We start from the raw sequence: 21,721 nt of genomic DNA on the forward strand, positions 1-21,721 counted from the left end.
ACTTGACACCGTGAACGACGAAACCTGAATAGCTCCGCTCGTGCTCGGTTCGTCTAGCGTAGACCCACCTTAAGAATACCAATGTCTATTTCAATAACATGTTTATTCTTCAATATTACCTATCTAATTGTCTACCTCTTGTCCACAGATCGCTACTGATTGGCACTGGTGGCCCCAAGTTAGTGACGACTCGGACCAAACTGTTAAACATGCACCGCCGACGCTAGAAGCCTGTCTTGTTGGTAAGAGGATACTAAGATACCTACATAATTTAAAATTTGCTTGTTTTGGTTGGGGTCAAATAGTACAGAATGGCAGAAATCGCTTCTATCCATTTTCTGGACAATGTCGGCATTAGAAAATCTTCCTATAAGACATTTTATCCTCATGCAGTAAAAAACGGCTTGCCTGGTTGGTGCGTTGGTGGCTTGGTGGTACTTCTTTACCAGAAACCATTTGGCAAGTTTCTCTCATCATTATCAAGTCTTCCTCATCAGCCAAACATTCCCCTATACAGGGTGTTTAAAAAGCTTCTAATTAAACTTTCTATTTGCCACCAGCGGGAGCGTTAGGAGTCGTCGGCGGTGCCGAGTTCCGAGTGCGCATCGGCCAGCGAGTGCTGACGGGCTCGCCGTCGCGACCCGCTATAGTCACGCAGTTCACTCCACGGGCCAAGATCATGCTGCTCCATGATGATAATACTGTTAGCAAGGTACCGTATTTACTACCGGTTTCGTCGTTCACGGTGTCAAGTGTGGACGTACAACGCACCTACAACGATCACTGTTCTCGAACGCTGTTTTGCGCGAAGCAAAACCCTTTGTGTTCGTCAAAAAACTCACAACAGGCGGAACGCAGCCGAGCATGAACGAAATGTTCGCAGCGCGCTCGTTTGAGGCTTGTAGGTCGGTCCACACTATACGAATTGTGTTCGGCTCGTGCTCCGCTCGTGCTCGGTTCGTCTAGCGTAGACCCCCCTTAATGATAAGCTTGCGGGGTGATAGTATGGATATCAGCGGGAGCGCTAGAAGTCGTCGGTGGTGCCGAGTTCCGAGTGCGCACCGGCCAGCGAGTGCTGAAGGGCTCTCCGTCGCGGCCGGCTATAGTCACGCAGTTCACTCCACGAGCCAAGATTATGCTGCTGCATGATGATAATACTGTTAGCAAGGTAGTGTATGCAAATGTTGTAGTCTTCTATAGACCGGCGACTTATTGATTAGCTAGCTGATGGTATTTTACTCTAAGCGGGCAGCGTGAGTTTGCGTGGAAAACCATTGTAACTGCGCGTCATTACACGGCGTCAAGCTGGCGACAAATTATACATTTATTTTGAATATTTATCACTCATTGATTATATTCGTCTATCATCTGTTCATATTGAGAAAGTCAACTATTAAATTTTCAGGTGGAGATGGGAGGCCTGATGAACGCGGAGAGCGAGCGGCTGCCACACCCGTTGGGCGGCGGCGAGAGCGCGCTGCGCGTGTGCGCCGCGCTGCTGGGCGCGCCGCCGCCGCCGCCCGGCGCGCGCCCGTGCCACCTGCCCGGTGAGTCACTACTACTGCAGCGACGCGGGGGCGGGCGGCGCCCACACCCGCTGGGCGGCGGCGAGAGCGCGCTGCGCGTGTGCGCCGCGCTGCTGGGCGCGCCGCCGCCGCCGCCCGGCGCGCGCCCGTGCCACCTGCCCGGTGAGTCACTACTACTGCAGCGACGCGGGGGCGGGCGGCGCCCACACCCGCTGGGCGGCGGCGAGAGCGCGCTGCGCGTGTGCGCCGCGCTGCTGGGCGCGCCGCCGCCGCCGCCCGGCGCGCGCCCGTGCCACCTGCCCGGTGAATCACTACTACTGCATGATGAATGCGGAGAGCGAGCGGCTCAGATCATGCCACCGCATCCAGATACAACTGTCCATCTGTCAATCGTCGTGGTCGCAGCAGCCAACGGGTTCAAAGATGCACCTCTGTACTGTTTCTCTAAAGATATTATGAGTCGGTATCGAAACTAATATTTTTTTCCTCCGCAGCGGAAGTGGATGTGTACACGTTGAGAAGACAGCAGATGGAGCTACTGACGCTGTGCGCCGTGCGCGGGCTGCTCACCAACAGAACGAGACTACGGAAGGTTCTGATGCAGCCTCCGGACAATGGTAAGTTTTATTCTATTCTAAATCACCATATGCATACTAAAGTAAAAAGACAACACGCCCTGGTGATGATGATGATTACTTATTTTCACCCATGTATCTACAACATTACAACGGCGCCCTAGCATCTTTATTGGCCTATGGTTTTTTAGCTTTTATGGACCGAATGGTGTCATGGGGAGGTGTTGGCATTGTATCGTTAGTTTAGTTTCTATCATTGGAACGGTTTCCAGGTATAATGAACCGCAGCGACAGCAGCGAGGGCACAGAGGGCACGCTGCTGCGGCGGCTGCTAGGCGTGGCGACGCGGCCCAGCCCGCTGTCGGCCGCGCACACCCCGGCCGAGCTCGCCGCCGCCGCGCTCGCCGTGGCGCAGCAACTCGCGCACCACGCGACACTCAAGTGTAGAGCGGAGGGTGAGTCCACTCAGTCGTCGTGTAGACACAGCGAGGGTACAGGAGGCACGCTGCTGCGGCGGCTGCTAGCGCGTTAATTCATCAATTCATTCATTCATGATAAATGTCAATTTTATTTGAAAATAAATTTATAGTTTTTTGAGGGTTTACCGATCGTATTCTTCATCCGCTTTATAAAACTCTCGGATTTTTTAACGGCAAAGGTATAAAGTGTAAATTTTATGAATTATAGTTTTATATATTTTTATTTTTTTATTTACAGGCGATGACAAAGACAACGAATCGCCCGATTATTCAATGCTAGACAAAAGCAATACAATGCAACTATCTATTGGACCATCTACAAGTTCGCCTGTCCCATGTAAGTATTTACTGCATATTCCATGAATTAATGAGCTTGTGCATTGTGATATATTTTTTTCCGCCATTAATCGCACACATCATAAGGTTCGTTTTTCATTAACGGTACTTTGTGCTTTGCAGCGAAGAAAGACCTCAACGCTTGGGCGAATTCTAGCGAAGTCCAACAAGTGATTGAGATGGGCTTTTCAAGAACCGCTGTTTATGCAGCAGTTCAATCTATAGGTAATGGTTATGGTGGATTTTGTGTGAAAATTCTGATCATTTATTCAGTAAGGTTCTTACATTCGTGTAATTTTCAGGTGCCCAAGGACAACCGACCGTTGAATCGCTTGTGGCGTACTTACTAGAACTGCCCCAGCAGGGTATGGATGACACCGTTTTTGAGATAAAACCGCAGTCAGTCAAACAAGACAAGGTACCTAACTTAATATGTAGTGGCATTTATGTGAATAAAACGATAATATGTGCTCGGATAAAAAAGCTTTCGGAGATTAAATAAACAAATAGCTGTACTCGTAGCTAATACAGTGGCTTACGATCATGTTTATAAGTTTTACCCCGCACCTCCAAGGGGACCTAAAAATACCTACTCTCTTAGTCTACTCATGTGAATTTAACTGTACCCTTACTATTTCCAGAACCAGCCGCAGCCGTACCGGTGGCGCAGCTGCTTCGCGTCCGAGGATGAGTACGCGCAGTACGTGTCGGACGTGGTCACGCCCGGCATGACCGTGCGCTGCTGCAAGGCGTATGAGGGGGTGAGTGGGGGGAGGGGGAGGAGGGCAGGGTAGAGGAGGAGTACGCGCAGTACGTGTCGGACGTGGTCACGCCCGGCATGACCGTGCGCTGCTGCAAGGCGTACGAGGGGTGAGTGCGAGGAGGGGGGGAGGGTAGAGGAGGAGTACGCGCAGTACGTGTCGGACGTGGTCACGCCCGGCATGACCGTGCGCTGCTGCAAGGCGTACGAGGGGGTGAGTGGGGGGAGGGGGAGGCTAGAGGAGGAGTATGTGTCGGACGTGGTCACGCCCGGCATGACCGTGCGCTGCTGCAAGGCGTACGAGGGGGTGAGTGCGGGGAGGGGAAGGGGGGGTAGGGTTTGTGTAGAACAGCTGTAGCTGATTGTTATATGAAACTGTGGGCTGTCAATAATGAAGATTCCTTAAGCCCCATCCACACGCTTGGCAAACAATGGCAAACAGCCAACAGCGAACAGCAAGCACGGACGTGTGGATGGGTGTTTGTCGTTGTTTGCCTGTTTGTGTTTGTGTTGGGCAGTGTTCGGCATCGGTGTCGGTTTTTCTTGCCAGATCAAAGGATGTTTGGCAAACAGTTTGCTACGTATCCACACGTCTGACATTGCGGGAGGCGGACGTATCAACTTGCTACACTTTTTTGTTGGCGCGCAAAGCGTAAAAATGTCTGATTGATCAGCACCTACGATTCTGTAATTTTTGGAGGCTTATCAATATAAAAATATAAAACAAAATAAAGCAGTACATTGTACGATTTCTATGTATTTTTATTATCCCACCATCGTCTTTGCTTTCTTCTTTTATTTTCCTTTTTTCTTTCTCTTGCTTTAATTTATATACTTAATAAAAATATGTCAACCCGAAAGTAATAGCTCGTCGTCCGCCGTGTTTGCCGATTCGTAATGTTATGAACGTTCGCCGAGCATGTGGATGGCTGTTTGTGTTGGGTGATTGTGGTTGGTGTTTCGTTTGCTGTTTGCGGTGTTTGTGACAAACAGCAAGCGTGTGGATGGGGCTTTAGATAAGCTAGCGTTTCCGTTCGAAGTTTGAAGGCGCGCCACGATGTTACGTGGAATGAATCAAGCCAAATGAGTGGTATTTATGCAAGCTATGTATAGAGGTTAGATATTTATATAATATTTCATTTGCAGGTGGCGTTAGGCGACGTCGGTCAAGTACAAAAAGTAGAACGTGATATCAAACAAAACGTATTTTTACATGTAAGTTGTTACAAACTTTTATCATCTTAAATTTATACTAGCAAATGTTTTCTTGTTACTTATTGCTTTTTATGTAATTTGTATCTATCTATGTATCCGTGTAGATTATATCGAATACCCATATTACAAGCTCTGCCTAGGGGTCGGATGGTCGTGTGAGAAAAGTCCTCACATAATATTTTTTTTGAATGTAGCCTGTGTAGTGTTCCTGAATGGCCGAAGGAAGCACATGATTGGGAACGGTGGTCAGTTTATTAGGAGGCTTATATATATTATTATAAGTAATCCTTTCCCTGCGCAGGTGGAATGGCGCGGGCTCGGCAAGGTGGCCGGGGTGCGCGCCACCAACGCAGAAGTGGTCTCCGGTGGGGCGCCCTTCGCGCCGGGCGACGTGGTGCGCGTGCGCGCCGCCGTCACGCAGCCGCGCTACAAGTGGGGCTGCATCGATCATAATAGTGTTGGGACTGTTGTCGGTAAGATTATGAATATTTAAGGCCCCCCGCGCACTAGGCAGCCAGGCTGCGGCAGCCAGTAAAATATATGGGAATTCGTGGCTAGTGTGCGGGCTCCTATACAACGTCATATGTTTTACTGGCTGCCGCAACCCTGGCTGCGCGCCAGGCTGCCTAGTGCGCGGGGGGCCTAACTGCCAGATTCAATAACTCTGTCTACCGATGACTCCGGTGGGGCGCCCTTCGCGCCAAGTGGGGCTGCATCGATCATAATAGTGTTGGCACTGTTGTCGGTAAGATAATTAATGATTAACTACCAGGTTCAATAACTCTGTCTACCGATGACTCCGGTGGGGCGCCCTTGTGGGGCTGCATCGACCATAACAGCGTCGGCACTGTTGTCGGTAAGATTACTAATGATTTACTATCATTTTCATTAACTCTGTCTACCGATGACTCCGGTGGGGCTGCATCGATCACAACAGCGTCGGCACTGTTTTCAGTAAGATACTGAACAGTTTGGATACAAATGTGTATTTTCTAAAACTTATTACCAACCTCGTGGATTGTCGTGTTATTTTTTGTTGTGGCATTTTAGATATCGTAGAAAGATACCAATCTGTCGGAAAACCAAGTAATAACTTGAAAGTAATTAACTTTGAATTTAATCGATAACTCCTATACCTACATGAATCATGAATGAATACCTCCTTGCTTATGTTCTACATAAAATATCCCCTGCCCTAATCGTATACCAAACCTACCACGTCTATCAAAGTCTCCCTTGACTCAACTAACTCCCTAATATGTGTGTGTTAATAACCGCATTGTTTGCCCCTCCCCCCTGCAGGAATATCGAACAGCGGGCGCGACCTGACGGTGGACTTCCCTCAGCAGCCGGGCTGGACCGGCCAGGTCAGCGAGATGGAACTCGTCACTGACCAGTGTGAGTTTACAACATCGTGTTTTTGTTACCAAAATGTTGCAAAAAAAGGTATACTAATCCGAAAGCTGGTGACAGGGGTTCATTCTAATCTTTCTTCATTCTTAATAAAGATTTTTCAAAAGTCTTTGAAAAAGAGATGTTCATCAGCATGGCCCTCTGATTCCTCCCTTTCGGATTAGTATACCCCTTTTTGCAATACCCTGCATATTGTGCTAATTATTATGAACCTACAGGCTGTTAAAAAGGGTAATGAGCCGAAATGGTGTAATCAAAGGGTCTATTGAAAATTCGCCCATAAAATATTTAGTTCACCTTCACCAGCTTAAAAAATCAGCTCTGATCTATTCATCACTCTAATACAGCGGAATGGAGCGAGAGCGCGGGCGGCGCGGCCATATCCTGGCAGGACGCTATTCGCGCGGCGCGGGTGTCGTCGTGCAGACCGGAGGCCGGTGCCATCAGGCTTCTGGACGGGAAGCCGCACACTTACTGGCAGAGCTCTAGCGGCACTGGACAGGTACCTAATGACAACATATTCCTTTATCACATTGGGTAGCGCCATATTTCTATGTCAAGTCAGACCCCGGATGTACGGCTCCTTTATCGACGTAGAAACTCGTACACAACATATTGGCTTATAATAAATGTCGCTATTTTCCGCAGCACTGGATCCGCATCGAGATGCGCTCGGGCGTGCGCGTGCGCCGCCTCGGGCTGGGCGTGCCGTGCGGGCCGCACGGGCCGGCGTCTCTCGCCGTGCGGGCCGGCGCCAGCTTCGACGACGCGGCGTTAGCGGCGCTGGCAGCCGTCCCCGCGCCGCCCGCTGATGCCGGGGCGCAGCGGGCGCAGATACAGCTACTGGCAGATTGTAAACATGTGAGTATCTTAACATAATTAATGCTGGTGTAACGGTAAAATATCCAGGATATAGTTCGGTGACGGCGTCTAGGCATTCCGCAGTTAGATGTGTCCAGTGTGAACGCTATTAGAGACGCTCTGGTACGGTAAGTATGGGCCGGCGTCTATTGGATAATTTAGGCGGGCGCATAGATAGACAACCTTTAATACAAGGATCAATCTATTTACGTTTCGTTCTTAGAACGCTACTGTAGACTCAGCATTCCGTACAGTTGATAGTAAGACATAATGATAATTGTGTTTGTGAACTGTTGAGGAAGCAATATAATGCCAGAGCTATCGAAAGTTATTTATTGAAATATTATTGTTCCAGTACTACCCTTGCATCGAGATAACGCTGAAGCAGAACCGCAACATCGACGCCGATGTCAGAGTGCACGGACTGTACATCAACGGCTTCCGACCCAATCCGCTCTACACCGACGTGTTGCAGGTAATATTTACAAAATTATCTTACCTAAAAAAACGACTTTTATTTATTTATTTATACTTTATTACACAATATACTATAGTAATAATGCACAATCAGGTGGACTAAATGCTAAAAGCATTTTCTGCCAGTCAAGACTTAGACTTTCGTTTCTTTTTAAAAGATTTTCCCTTCTATGGTTGGCCTCATGCTAGCCTGTCGATCTCTTGACTAACAATATGCATACCTACTGTAGAAAAAATCTAAATCTTTAATTATTTTACTTTTAGAGCATGAATTTCGTGTCGGAAGACTGGGTGGAGAAGGAGAACATCGTAACCACAATATCCTCAAACGACAACAACCAGCCAGCCGTTTCGAACGATTGCCCAAAGGTAAGACTTAACTAGTTAACCTTCTTATACTGTTTATTCTCACTAGGCCTGTTTCTAAATTAGAAGCGCATTGGTCTTGTTGTAACCATTTTTGCTTTTATCTTCATATTGTCCCGCAACAAAATTAAGGTTCATAAAACGATGAAATCTTCAACAAGCGTGACAAAATATCACCGCTTATCATTCACACATACATTTACCCCTAAATACATTATGAGATTCTCAACCTTCTCATGAATTCCAGGTGTACGTATGGGGCCTAAACGACAAGGACCAGCTGGCAGGCGTCAAGGGCTCGAAGGTGAAGGTGCCGGTGCTGTCTCCGGGGCTGAGCGCCTTACGACCCGTGCACATCGCCGGCGGCTCCAAGACGCTCTTTATAGTGTCGCATGACGGGAAGGTAATGAACGCTTAGTCTATTTGCTACTGTTGGCATTAGACGTTGCCAGAGAGGCTTAGGACTCTGTATTGGTCTTCCACATGCCACCACGGGAAGGTAATGTACGCTTCAACTATATTCCACTGTTGGACATAAGCTTGCCCGAGCAGCTCTACAGTCTGTGTTTAGCCTAACAAATCCAACCACTACCGGTTACGAGGGCGATACCGAAATGATCGGGAATAGAAAAAAGTACAAAGATATCATAATATTATTTACTTTTATTGTTTTTCAAAGTAGTCTCCGTGACATTCAATGCACTTTTTCATTCGATTAAACCAATCATTGAAACAGTAATTCCAGTCTGAAGTGGATACTGTCAAAACAGCTGATTTGTAAGCTTCGACCGCCTCTTCTGGGCCGCTAAACCGTTGACCACGTAGCATATCTTTAATTCTTGGGAATGTAAAATAATCATTGGGGCTCAGATCAGGGCTATACGGAGGATGGTCCATCAACTCCACGTTTTCCATATTTAAAAACGTTCTTGTTTTGCGAGCGGTATGAGAGCTTGCATTATCGTGGTGAAGGATTATACGACGATTCGGGTTAGTTTTACGAAGTTCTCTTACGACTTCCGGCAAACAAACTGTTGTGTACCAATCAGCAGTAACCGTCCTTTGTTCTTGTAATGGAATCGTAGCCACATGGCCAGTTTTCGATACAAACGAAGCGACCATTTTTTTCGACACGCTGCGTGAGCGAATAACTTTTGTTGGCTTGACCTCACCTTCGAAGACCCAAACTGCCGATTGATGTTTTCTTTCGGGCTCATATGAATAAATCCACGATTCATCACCAGAGACGATATTGTAGACAGCATTTGAACTGCCTCCATTGAACCGTTGCAGAGCAGATCGACACCAATTAACACGAGCCGACTTTTGTTCCTCGGTCAAACGGTGGGGCACCCAGCGCGAAACTAACTTCTTGACACCCAGTTCTTCATGTAAAATGGTTTGAATGGCTGCCATACCAATGCTGAGAGAAGCCCGAATCTGCTCGTATGTCACATGTCTATCTTCTTTTATTAACTGGCGTACAGCATCGATGTTATCTTGTGTTACCGCTGTTTTTGGCCGACCAGTAGAAGGGACTGTGGTAAGAGAGGAACGTCCACGGCGAAACTCAGAATACCAACGATATATTGGTTTTATTTATGTATTTGTATAATAAATACTGTCTCCATAGGTAGTCTGTAAATTAAAAATATATTTATATGTTATTTCATTCTTAGGTACACACACACACACACTTTCTAGCACATTACACTCACACATAGGCATACTATACTATACTCACTAACTCACATTTTAATTTCACACAAGGTACAAAATATGTATGTATTTGTTTAAACTAAGTAGGTAGGTATATAGCAAAGTGGTTTAGTCCTATAAGATATTATCTGTCACACACTCACCATTAATAATGCATCACAGGTTATTGTCAAGTCTTGTTTTGTTTTTTTTTTAATTATTCTGTTTCTATTTTGTTATATCTATTTGGCACCTGTGCGCGTGCGACGAGCGCAGCTGGGCGGGCCTCTCTGCCCTGGCGGTGCGAAATCCCGTTTTCAGGAGTACCTACACGTGATCACGCTGCGGCGTCGCTCGCGCAATAACTGTTTTTTTTGTCAATATTATTTGTATTTGTTTCGTGCGTCACGCTGGGCATCCACTGAAACACCAGTGCTGTGTCCTTCGAGTTCCTCTAAGGCGCAGCAATAGCTGAGTGGATGTGCCTTTTTGACACGCAGCATATTGTCCAATGTTTTGTACTGGTACATATATTTTTTTTTGTTTGATTTAATTATTACTTAAGTTCTTTATATATAAGTACTCAGCTGTTTTTGAAAGTTACTGTATTTTTGTTTTTTCATTTATTTTTTTTTGCTGTGTGTCAAATAAATGATTTCTATTCTATATAGTCGTTTTACTTGGTGCTTCAAGTTTATAAATAGAAACAAGCTCGGCGAGACATTGTTCTTGAGATAAACCTCGACGAAAGTTGTGAAAAATTATTGCACGGAAATGTTCCCGCGTAAGCTCCATTTTTTACACCGACTTGTCAAATTCAAATGGTCAATACTCTTTTATTTTTTACTTTTTTTAAAATTCGAAAATGGAATTATGTTTGAAAAAACACTACATTTGATACACCAAAAAGGTTTCACTCTAATTTATTCCTAAGTATTCTATTCCCGATCTTTTCGGTGTAGCCCTCGTACTTGTCCAAGATAATATGATGGCCATCCCACGCTATGTTTGGCTGTACGTGTGGGGCCTAAACGACAAGGACCAGCTAGCCGGCGTCAAGGGCTCGAAGGTGAAGGTGCCAGTGCTATCGCCGGGGCTGAGTGCCTTACGACCCGTGCACATCGCCGGCGGCTCCAAGACGCTCTTCATAGTGTCGCATGACGGGAAGGTAATGGAGGTTTAGTCTATCTGCTACTGTTGGACACAGAGGTTGCCTGAGGAGATCAACAATCTGTGTGCCTTCCACATCCAACCACTACCGGTTACCTGACCAAGATAGTATGGTGGCCATCCTACACTATGTTTGGCTGGTACGTGTGGGGTCTAAACGACAAGGACCAGCTAGCCGGCGTCAAGGGCTCGAAGGTGAAGGTGCCAGTGCTGTCGCCGGGGCTGAGTGCCTTACGACCCGTGCACATCGCCGGCGGCTCCAAGACGCTCTTCATTGTTTCACATGACGGGAAGGTAATGGACTAATGTAGGCTTCATAAATCTTTCATTGGTGGACCTAGACATCACCCGCGGAGCTCAACACTATATTAAGTTTCCAGCTCCAACGACTGCCGGCTACCTAGCCAAGATAGTCGGTTCAGAGGGCTGGAAGCCATTTCATGCTGCTTTTGCCTGATTAAAATTTTAAATATCTTTAAACATAAGACTTCTGTTGTCTTGAATGAAATTACGCTCCTTTATGTTACGAAATCTAGTGGAACTCTATTGTTCTAGAAAAATAGCAATGATTTTGTAACAACATTCTCTTTCTCCTCAGCTATACGCATGCGGCGAAGGCACGAACGGGCGTCTAGGCCTCGGCCACAGTAACAACGTGTCCCTACCACGAGCCAACACGCACCTCGCGCACGCGCTCGTGAGGCGCGTCGCCGTGCACTCGGGCGGCAAGCACGCGCTCGCACTCACCGCCGACGGAAAGGTAACCTCTTCTACTGTTATATATGAACAGTATGAACTACATTAACAACGTGTCCCTACCACGAGCCAACACGCACTGATTGTCGAACTGCCAGTTTCAATAACTCTATGTATCTAGCTGACAGTTACTTTAATACGATTTTGTCAGAATGCAACTTTTTATGTGTCAAATTCGTATGATAATAACTGTTCAGCTATCGATAGAGAGTTATTGAAACTGGCATTAAAAGTCACGAATAAATTGATTCATGCTTAAAAAAATTCATATTTTTTTCAACTATGTTATCTTTCGACAGGTGTACTCCTGGGGCGAAGGCGAAGACGGTAAACTCGGGCACGGCAACCGACAGACGCTAGAAACGCCGCGTCTAATAGAGTCTCTAGCTAGCGAGCGAGTCGTCGGCATAGCGTGCGGGTCGGCTCATAGTGCGTGCGTGACGGCCCGGGGACATCTGTACACGTGGGGACTAGGGGAGTACGGGAGATTGGGACATGGGGATGATACGACGCAACTTGTGCCTAAGATGGTGAGATTTACAATTGCAATACTGTTTATTTGCTTCAAAGACAGAGAAATACAACTAAGATTATACTTTTAATTAAAAACAGTACAAAAAGGCGGCCTTATGGCTTCTATCAATCTCTACCAGACAAGTTTGAGTTAAAATACACGTTTTGTCAGCTGCTGATTAGATTTTAATCGATAGCAGGCAAAATATAAGCTAAAGTCTGTTTAGTATAGTAAATACATAAACCAATCCATTTTTTTCTCCCTAGGTGGAATCCCTACAAAACTACCGCATAGTCCAAGTGGCCTGCGGTTCCCGCGACGCGCAGACCCTCGCGCTCACCGCCTGCGGGAAAGTCTTCTCATGGGGCGACGGCGACTTCGGCAAATTGGGTACATACAATCCTGTTATACACCCTATGGCCGTGTCCCTACTAGGCAAACTGTTAGCGGCGAGGTACTGAGATAGTCAGCGCGCGTAACGCTGCAAACTGCGTACTAAATCGATACGCCGCAAACTCAGTTGGTCGCTAACAGGTTGCCTACTGGGGACACGGCCTATTACCTAAAGTGTCATATCTAAAAGAGCGCGGCAAAGACGAAGTAACGCAGGTGGTGTGGTTTCAGGCCGAGGCGGGTCGGACGGGTGTGCCGTACCCATGAACATAGAGAGGCTGAATTCTCTTGGAGTTGTTCAAGTGGAGTGTGGCGCGCAGTTCAGTCTAGCGCTGACTCGGGATGGCGAGGTATGTTATATTTAAAAAAGCTTTTTTTATGTATTTGAGATTATGTAGCATAATTTTGTAGATCAATTCATTGTTTGGCAGCCGTAAGCTACTAAGCTATTCTATTTTATTCTGAGAGGGGCAAAGCTCCTGTACGTGGAACCTTCGTACATATCCCCTTAATTTAAGCCCAGCCAGCCTTAAGTAAACTGAAGAAGCAAGCCTGGGTGTTCCAATAGCTGAGATAGGCGCCGTAAGCTATTTTCGACGTATTTATGTATTCAATGTTTTATATTCACACATATTTGTTTACCAGGTGTGGACGTGGGGTAAAGGCGACTACTTCCGTCTGGGCCACGGGTGCGACTCGCACGTGCGGCGTCCCACGCTCGTGGAGGCGCTCCGAGGACGCCGCGTCATACACGTCGCGGTCGGCGCATTGCATTGCCTCGCTGTTACTAGCGACCTACAGGTGACTTCTTCTCTACCTTAATGATCATGGTGAGAGAAAGAAATAATGTAGATCAAAATGGTGGCGATCTGCGCATTTTAATTGTTCGTATTTTAATTTGAACCGATTGATAATGTGAATAGCGGCATAGCGCGCAAACCTACGGCATACTAATGATACAGCGTTGCGCATTCCACCCTTTCCTCACCAATCCTTCAAAGGGATTTAAAAGTGTTTTCTACCATCGGTCTCCTATGTACCTATAGTAATCGTTTTAAATTTGTATCCTGCAGGTGTGGGCATGGGGCGACAACGACCACGGGCAGCAAGGCAACGGCACCACCTGTGTCAACCGGCGCCCAGCGCTAGTCGCCGGCGTGGAGGGCGTGCACCGCGCCGCCGCCGGCTCCTCACACTCGGCGGCGTGGTCCCTGCGCGCGCCGCTGGAGGCGCAGCCACACGTCGCGCCGCTGCCCTTCCCCGCGCTCAAGGACCCCCTCGGCGCACACAGCCTGGGTGAGACAGGGTGTTGGAGGATACAGTAGAAGCTCATGGGTTTCCAGCTCTGAAAACCCCCTTCGGAATCTAGAAAGAAAGAAAGAAAATACATTTATTTCACACACACACGGAAACAACACAAAAATAAAATATAAAACAAATAATAAAAAAAAGGTAAAGGAAAATGAGCAAGGGTGTTGCTTCCCGGTGCAGAAACGGGTTCTAGCTCAGCTTGGTGGTATGATAAACCATAGCGCTGGTTTTCAGCTAGAACCCTGGGTCTCACATTTAGCTATGAAGTTAGCCAGTCGATGTGCACCGCGCCGCCGCCGGGTCCTCGCACTCGGCCGCCTGGTCCCTGCGTGCGCCGCTGGAGGCGCAGCCGCACGTCGCGCCGCTGCCCTTCCCCGCGCTCAGGGACCCGCTTGGAGCGCATAGCCTGGGTGAGATTGGATATTGAAGAATATGCAGCAGAAGATCCTGTGTTTCGAGCTCTGAAAACCCCCTCCGGAATCTCATATTATGCAATTTAGCTACGAAGCGACTCTAAGGCAGGAGGTTTGCTTAGCGCCTAGCGAGTCACCAAGCAGCTGCGTAAAACGAACGGTCCAGAATCTTCGTGAATGGCCGCACTGATACACGCTAAGCGACTATCCAGGCGCAAAGAGCTTAATGCGGCCGCTCGTAAAGATTTGAGAACGTTTGTTTTACTAAGCTACTCGCTAAGTGCGTCGTTAGAATCTAGGCGCTAAGCAAGCCTCCTAGCTGTGCGGACGTAGTCATATACATACAACTCAAGTGAATAACTAACATCACCTTCTTCCCCAGGCCTGTACGCGGACGACAACGTGATAGAGGACTCGCTGGGCCCGCGGCCCCCGCTGGCGGCGGCGGCGCTGGCGCTGGAGCCCCCGGCCGCGGCGCAGCACGCGCTGTCGCTCATACTGCTCGTGCTGCATATTACACAGGTACACTTCTGTTCACGTAGGATGACCATATAAGTCTTCATTAGATCCCCTAGGAACTAGGAGGACCGCCAAAGCTGCAGGTGGAATGAACAAAGACCGATGGTCAAGGCCCATCGGCCGCGCGCATTTGCCGTGTGCGCTATGTTGCTCGCAGTCGCTATTTCTCTATTGCGGCATGTTTTGTAAGAACAGCGTCTTAAGTTTTAAAGTTTCAGACATCCCCTGGGCTGATTTAAATACTATGCTGCTGTGTCCTATATTGATGCAGACATGCTTTGTGCTCTTCGTTCACGCGTTATTATACCTTCACATTTTTATCATGTGAAATGTTACATACATCTTCTCTCCCATTCCCCAGGCCCGCTGTCTACTAATAGAAGCAGTGCGCGCTCACGAGGCGATGAGCGGCCGGCGGGCTGTCTGCGCTGATACAGAGGATGAGGACGGCGAGACCGACGCGAGGACCGGCGGCGGCGAGGCGCCTGCTGACCGCGCTACTCTGCCTGTAAGATTCTAGTTTATACTCTAGTTTTTAATCTGATGTTGATTTAGGTTTGTGAACGTTGTGAAAGGGTTAGTCAAGCAGCGCTACACTGAGGACGAGGACGGCGAGGCCGACGCGAGGACCGGCGGCGAGGCGCCGGCTGACCGCGCTACTTTCCTGTAAGATTCTTCTTGTTGTTAGTGTAATGGTAGTGGTTTGTGAACGTGGTGAAAGGATTAGCCAATCCGCGCTACACTGAGGAAGGTAAAAGAGAGGCGCTGGCTGACCTTGCCTGTAAGACTCTAGTTTTTTAGTCTGATATTGATTTAGGTTTGTGGACGTTGTGAAAGGGTTAGACAATCTGCGTTGCCACTGAGGACGAGGACGGCGAGGCCGACGCGAGGACCGGCGGCGGCGAGGCGCCTGCGGACCGCGCTACTTTGCCTGTAAGATTCTAGTTTTTGATCTGATATTCATATAGAAAGATAGATAGATAAATCATTTATTTTTCCACTTAAACATAACACATACAACCAATGAGGTAGGTTTGTGAACGTTGTGAAAGGGTTAGCCAATCTGCGCTGACGCAGAGGACGAGGACGGCGAGGCCGACGCGAGGACCGGCGGCGGCGAGGCGCCCGCTGACCGCGCTACTTTACCTGTAAGATTCGATCTTCTATATCCCATTCCACAGGGAAAGACATCTGACAGAACCCATTATTACATTCGAATAAGGGTAGTTTTTGTTTGTATCAGTTGTCTTTCTCCATGGAATGGGATATAGTTTTAGTGTGATATTGATGTAGGTTTGTGAACGTTGTAAAAGGGTTAGACAATCCGCGCTACATTGAGGATGAGGACGGCGAGGCCGACGCGAGGACCGGCGGCGGAGAGACGCCGGCTGACCGCGCTACTTTGCCTGTAAGATTCGATCGTCTAGTTGTTAGCGTAATGGTGATGTTGGATTGTGAATGTGGTGAAGGAATTAGCCAATCCGCGCCGACACTAAGGACGAAGACGGTGAGGCGCCTGCTGACCGCGCCACCTTGCCTGTAAGATTCTAGTTTATACTTTAGTTTTTAGTGTAATATTGATTTAGGTTTGTGAACATGGTGAAAGAGTTAGCCAATCCGCGCTGATACTGAGGACGAGGACGGCGAGGCCGACGCGAGGACCGGTGGCGGCGAGGCGCCCGCTGACCGCGCCACATTGCCTGTAAGATTCGATCTTCTAGTTGTAAGCGTAATGGCGGTGGTTTATGAACGTGGTTAAAGGATTAGTCCGTCATCGTTGCGGTTGCAAGCTCTTTTATAATACAGAATACGTAGCTAATTAAAAAAATATTACATTCATTTCTACATATAAACCCAGATTTCGTTCTCATTAAAATCTATATCGTATTTCCTAAGAACAGTTTGCAGATTTCCTTTATTAAATATTACGCTCTGTATGTATTATAGTGGCCTGTATTATTTCAGAGTGGAGCCAGCACGCCGATGAGTGGTTCCATATCGTCGCGACACTCCGTCATGTGTTCTAGCGCAGTGTCGGTCGCTGCAGCCACCATGACTGTGCAGCCTGAGGCGCCTAAGGTAACCTCCATACGAAGTGAATTATGGTTCGTTTTGCTTTTCAAACTATCAGCTCGCAAGACAATATTTTCTGTGTCAATTATAACTTTTTACGGCACACGAATAATATCATCCACCTACTTCGCTGAGTGACCCATATAACATATAACATAATTAACATTCGTAAACAGCCTTATCAATGCTATTTTACATATTCAGAAGTGGATCCGCATGCTAAAAATACCTATGTGTAGATTTTACTAATAATAATTTGTAGACGTCATTAACAAACTTCCCACTTCAACCACCAGGTGGCGCTAGACGACTTCACCTCCCAACTAGGCGAGTCGGACGCGCGCGCGCTGGTGGACCTGCTGAAGCTGGCCGCGGCCGGGCGCGTGCCCGACGCCAACAACGCCGTGCGAGTCATCACGGACGTGCTCATGGGTGAGAGACAGTTGTACTGCTAGATGGCGCTACATACAAACACTTCACGTCTCAGCTGGGCGCGTGCCCGACGCCAACAACGCCGTGCGAGTCATCACGGACGTGCTCATGGGTGAGAGACAGTTGTACCGCTAGATGGCGCTACATACACACACTTCACGTCTCAGCTGGGCGCGTGCCCGACGCCAACAACGCCGTGCGAGTCATCACGGACGTGCTCATGGGTGAGAGACAGTTGTACCGCTAGATGTCGCTACATACACACACTTCACGTCTCAGCTGGGCGAGTCGGACGCACGAACGACTAAATACTCTATAATTTCACATCCCGTAGAACTGTACATGGATAGTGCACTAAAACATTATGTAACAGAGTATGAGTGTGTATTTGTGAAGACATAACTTTTCCAAATTTTATGTAGGTAAATTAAAAGTAAAATTATTATTTATTCATAATAAATTAAAACCCTTCAGTCCACACTTTAGGTACCACTACTAACAGTCCTTATTTCCCCACAGCACTCTGCAGCGCCAAGCCAGCGGTAGCGGACATGGTGATAGAGGTGTGCGTGTGCGAGCTGGAGGAGGCGGCGGCGGGAGGGGGGCGCACCCCCCCGCCGCCCGTCACCGTCGACAGCCCGCACCCCTACGCAGATGATACTGACATCTCAGGTAAATACTACACTGTTGCAATTTAAGAGAAGAAGGTTTTCATAAATGAATGATACGAGCAGTCAATAGGTCAATACACATCTACATATAATGCAATACACATGATTATAGCGACCGACTTTCTTAGAGCACTTCAATGGCGTCGCTCGTCTCACACCACTCCTCTAATGGGTTTCAACCAATGCCTTGCGTTCAAATCTGCAGTTAAACACCCATTCGCGTTCCCGTGGCCCACCAGACAGAATACATTTTCAACTCTTATTTCCCGGGAAGTGCCAGCTTAATCATCACCAAACTAACAAACCTTCATCATACCTACAGGGGTGGTAAAGATCCCGGGTGCGTCGTCGCTACGCGTGGTGTTCGAACAGGGGTGCTCAACGGAGCGGCGGAACGACCCTCTTACCATATCTGATGCGACAGGGCGGATAGTCGCGTCGCGGTCCGGCAGGGAGCCCAACGATTGGGCGCAGGAGTTGATCATTAATGGTAAGAGAAAGGGCCCTTTGGTCATGAAAACTGATAATCCATTAAATAAAATAAATTTCATTGAATGATTCACCAACTCACTTAGCTGTATGCCTATGTATTTTTAGACAAGAAGCGGTGATCCACAAATCCTTTATTAATTAGAAATATTTTTACTATACTATAGTGGGCAGTACATCAAACTTATGAGATGTACAGCATCAATGAACGAACTTTACATTTTTCTGACCAGGTGACGAATTGCGTTGGAGGTTTACGAGTGACGGGTCTGTAAACGGATGGGGCTGGCGATTCACGGCACATCCGATACTACCTCACAACTCTGTAGCGGTAAGTGCACCATAGCTTCCATACCATGAAAATTCTATATGTATACCTACGGTAAATCTTATAGGCCATGAATTTAGTTGAGTAAGAAGCGAGTTATTTGACAGTGATCACGTAACGATAAAGTTTCAATATGTGCCTTTTCAGTTCAAGAGCTGCAACAAAACTTTTGTAACATATTTCCCTATTTTCAGCTCAGTCAAACTTAGATTTTCTTACGGATAAGCTAGCCTAACCTAACTAAGATTTAGGGTGACTTGCGCGAAACATTTAAACGTACTTAAATCTATTGCTCGCTCGCTCTGACCGTATAGTGTCAGAGCAAGACAGCCATATATTTAAATACGTTTAAATGTTTCGTGCAATCACGCTTAATGACCGTCCCCAACAGGAGATAGGCTCAGACCGCTACGTGCTGTCGCGTCCGTCGGTGGAGCTGGCGTGGCGGCTGCTGGACGGGCCGCTGCTGGCCGCCATCTCCGGCGACCACCAGCTGGCGCCGCGGCTGGCGCAGGCGCTGGCTATATGCGCGCAGATGCCTACTCTGTGTGAGTACATAATATAGGCTGCATTTTGCATAACTACCAGGGCTCACTGCGGAAAATAAGTCACTGAAATGATTGTGGCGGTTCAGCGGAAGTCGTGGCACCGCAACATAAGATAAAGGACCGGAGTGGCTAGAGTATAACAGCTTTTGTGATTGGCAACGATTTAGATAGGAAAGGAGTATGCAGAGGTGACCACCAAAAAAAAAACACCAACTTCCAGTGGAGAAGCATTTAATTAAAAATAAAAAAGAGCTCTTAATGATTAACATATTTTTTATCCTCAGCGTGGCGGGCCCGCGTGTGGTGCGTGCGGCGGCTGCGCGGCGTGGTCTCCGCGTCGTCCGTGAGCCCGGCGGCGCTGCAGCGCTTGCCGGCGCTGCTGCACGCGCAGTACGAGCTGGAGGAGCCCGCGCTGCGCACCGGCTCGCACCTCCTCCACAGCAGCTACTTGAAGGTACAAGCTGACTAGGCTTTCTAGACAAAAATATGCTGGTAATTATATTTAGGGACTTATATAGCAAGCCTTCCTATCCATTAACCCTATACCTTACCTCCAGGAACTAGCATGGTTAGCGTGCAGTCTCCGCATGGACGCGCGCCTCTGCACGGGTCCGGAGTCTCTCCGTTGGGCGTGGTTCAAGAAGTACTGCCTCAGCCAGCGCACGGCGACCGCGCTCACACAACGACTGCCGCTGCCGCAACCGTTCATCATTGAAGTCAGGAAGCGACTGGCGGACTTGGGAGTTTACAACCCGGAGGAGATCAATGTGGACGCGAGGCACGCGTGGGAGGATAATGTGAAGTTCACCAAGTTGCATGATGAGCAGCTGCTGCATTGGGTTAACAAGTAAGTTGTTTTTTGCATTTAGAGTCCGTCAAGAATAAAGACTGATGTGATAACTTTCGCCCTCTTTTTCTTTTATCACCTGATTGTGAATCATTAATTTAGTTGATAAAACCATGTAAGTAGAAAAAAGGCGAAAGGAATCTCGCTAACTAAAACACTGAGGCACCATAATGGCGGCGACATGAGAGTGTGTCAAACTTGAGTTGACTTACTTTGAGTGTGAATGTGTGTGTGTCGGGCTCACCGTAACAATGAAAGTGACTTACTTAGGGTGCCTCAGTTTTTAGTTATCGTTATTCCTTCCGCCTTTTTTTCTACTTCTATGGATAAAACTTATAACAATTAAATTCATCCGCAGACGTCCAGAAGAGTGGACGAACTGGTGGGGCGGCGGGTCCCGCGCTTGCTCCGTGTATGGCTGGGGCCACAACCACCGCGGGCAGCTGGGCGGCGTGGAGGGCGGCAAGGTGCGCGCGCCCACGCAGTGCGCCGCCCTGGCCGCGCTGTCGCCCGCGCTGCTGGTGGGCGGCGAGCAGACGCTGTTCGCTGTGACGCCCGACGGACGCGTGTATGCCACAGGTAGGTGCTGCTGGCTGGCTCTGGATCATCTGAAATCTGTGAACTCATCACTAGTCTCAATGGAGCACTCTTCACAGCTTGTAAAATAAACTTTAAATAAGCTTTACTTTTTTTTTGTTTAATTATTAATATCCTAGATATTCACAAGCCCATACCTACTTATCATCAATTTTAATTAATGTTTAATCACACTGGCGCCATTCTGAAGACATAGAATTCAATGTTACTTCAACAGTCGTATAACTGAAAGTAAATTTTACAGGATACGGCGCAGGCGGCAGGTTGGGTATTGGTGGCATCGACTCTGTCTCCCAGCCAACACTACTCAGCTCAATACAACACGTATTTATCACTAAGGTAAGAAAGAAAAGAAGAAGAGTACAGCTAAATGTGCTTTATCCTTCAAAGTATTTATAACGCCCAGCTTTATAAACATTTAACTCCCGTTTTCTGTATAAAATTAACCGGTACCTATTGTGATTTCAGGTGGCCTGCAACTCTGGAGGCAAACATTGCTTAGCTCTGTCAGCTGATGGCGAAGTGTACAGTTGGGGAGAGGGCGAGGACGGCAAACTTGGACACGGCAATAGAGTGTGAGTGATCCAAATATATACAAATATCATCCACAAACGTGTACAATACATGACTTGGTGTCAAATATGATGTTTTAGTTTTGGCCCCGTTTTTACTCTGACTTACTAAACAATGTTTTCCAGGAGCTACGACCGCCCCAAACTGATCACGGCTCTATCGGGACTGGACGTGGTGGGGATAGCGTGCGGGGGCGCCCACTCGGCGTGCATCACCGCCAGGGGGCGTGTTTATACGTGGGGCAAGGGGCGCTACGGACGCCTAGGCCATGGTGACTCTGAGGACCAACTTACTCCGAAGATGGTTGGTATTGCTGATGTTTTCATAGGTCGTAGTTCAGTTCCACCATATCCAGGGAATTTGCAGGGCTCCATTGTGGAA

At 47.9% G+C, this 21,721-nt stretch overlaps 1 protein-coding gene across 1 annotated transcript in view; it reads left to right on the top strand.

Annotated features, from left to right (window-relative positions):
* LOC105398606 (probable E3 ubiquitin-protein ligase HERC2) overlaps positions 1–21,721 on the top strand; it is a 51,247-nt gene that overhangs the window by 18,418 nt on the left and 11,108 nt on the right. Inside the window, exons 29-65 of the mRNA XM_048626012.1 lie at positions 149–242; positions 561–712; positions 1,406–1,547; positions 2,021–2,143; positions 2,374–2,556; positions 2,819–2,917; positions 3,040–3,141; positions 3,219–3,334; positions 3,558–3,677; positions 4,823–4,891; positions 5,193–5,364; positions 6,194–6,289; positions 6,652–6,806; positions 6,953–7,165; positions 7,521–7,640; positions 7,907–8,011; positions 8,256–8,411; positions 11,475–11,636; positions 11,932–12,162; positions 12,413–12,536; positions 12,771–12,889; positions 13,185–13,340; positions 13,613–13,835; positions 14,646–14,785; positions 15,144–15,290; positions 16,748–16,861; positions 17,152–17,287; positions 17,807–17,959; positions 18,281–18,448; positions 18,681–18,778; positions 19,167–19,323; positions 19,608–19,777; positions 19,881–20,170; positions 20,529–20,749; positions 21,012–21,106; positions 21,236–21,342; positions 21,466–21,643. Coding sequence (XP_048481969.1) covers positions 149–242; positions 561–712; positions 1,406–1,547; positions 2,021–2,143; positions 2,374–2,556; positions 2,819–2,917; positions 3,040–3,141; positions 3,219–3,334; positions 3,558–3,677; positions 4,823–4,891; positions 5,193–5,364; positions 6,194–6,289; positions 6,652–6,806; positions 6,953–7,165; positions 7,521–7,640; positions 7,907–8,011; positions 8,256–8,411; positions 11,475–11,636; positions 11,932–12,162; positions 12,413–12,536; positions 12,771–12,889; positions 13,185–13,340; positions 13,613–13,835; positions 14,646–14,785; positions 15,144–15,290; positions 16,748–16,861; positions 17,152–17,287; positions 17,807–17,959; positions 18,281–18,448; positions 18,681–18,778; positions 19,167–19,323; positions 19,608–19,777; positions 19,881–20,170; positions 20,529–20,749; positions 21,012–21,106; positions 21,236–21,342; positions 21,466–21,643 — 5,406 coding nt within the window. The remainder of the gene's footprint in view (positions 1–148; positions 243–560; positions 713–1,405; positions 1,548–2,020; positions 2,144–2,373; positions 2,557–2,818; positions 2,918–3,039; positions 3,142–3,218; positions 3,335–3,557; positions 3,678–4,822; positions 4,892–5,192; positions 5,365–6,193; positions 6,290–6,651; positions 6,807–6,952; positions 7,166–7,520; positions 7,641–7,906; positions 8,012–8,255; positions 8,412–11,474; positions 11,637–11,931; positions 12,163–12,412; positions 12,537–12,770; positions 12,890–13,184; positions 13,341–13,612; positions 13,836–14,645; positions 14,786–15,143; positions 15,291–16,747; positions 16,862–17,151; positions 17,288–17,806; positions 17,960–18,280; positions 18,449–18,680; positions 18,779–19,166; positions 19,324–19,607; positions 19,778–19,880; positions 20,171–20,528; positions 20,750–21,011; positions 21,107–21,235; positions 21,343–21,465; positions 21,644–21,721) is intronic.

The sequence above is a fragment of the Plutella xylostella genome, chromosome 15 (assembly GCF_932276165.1).
Source record: "Plutella xylostella chromosome 15, ilPluXylo3.1, whole genome shotgun sequence".
Classification (NCBI taxonomy): Eukaryota; Metazoa; Arthropoda; class Insecta; order Lepidoptera; family Plutellidae; genus Plutella; species Plutella xylostella.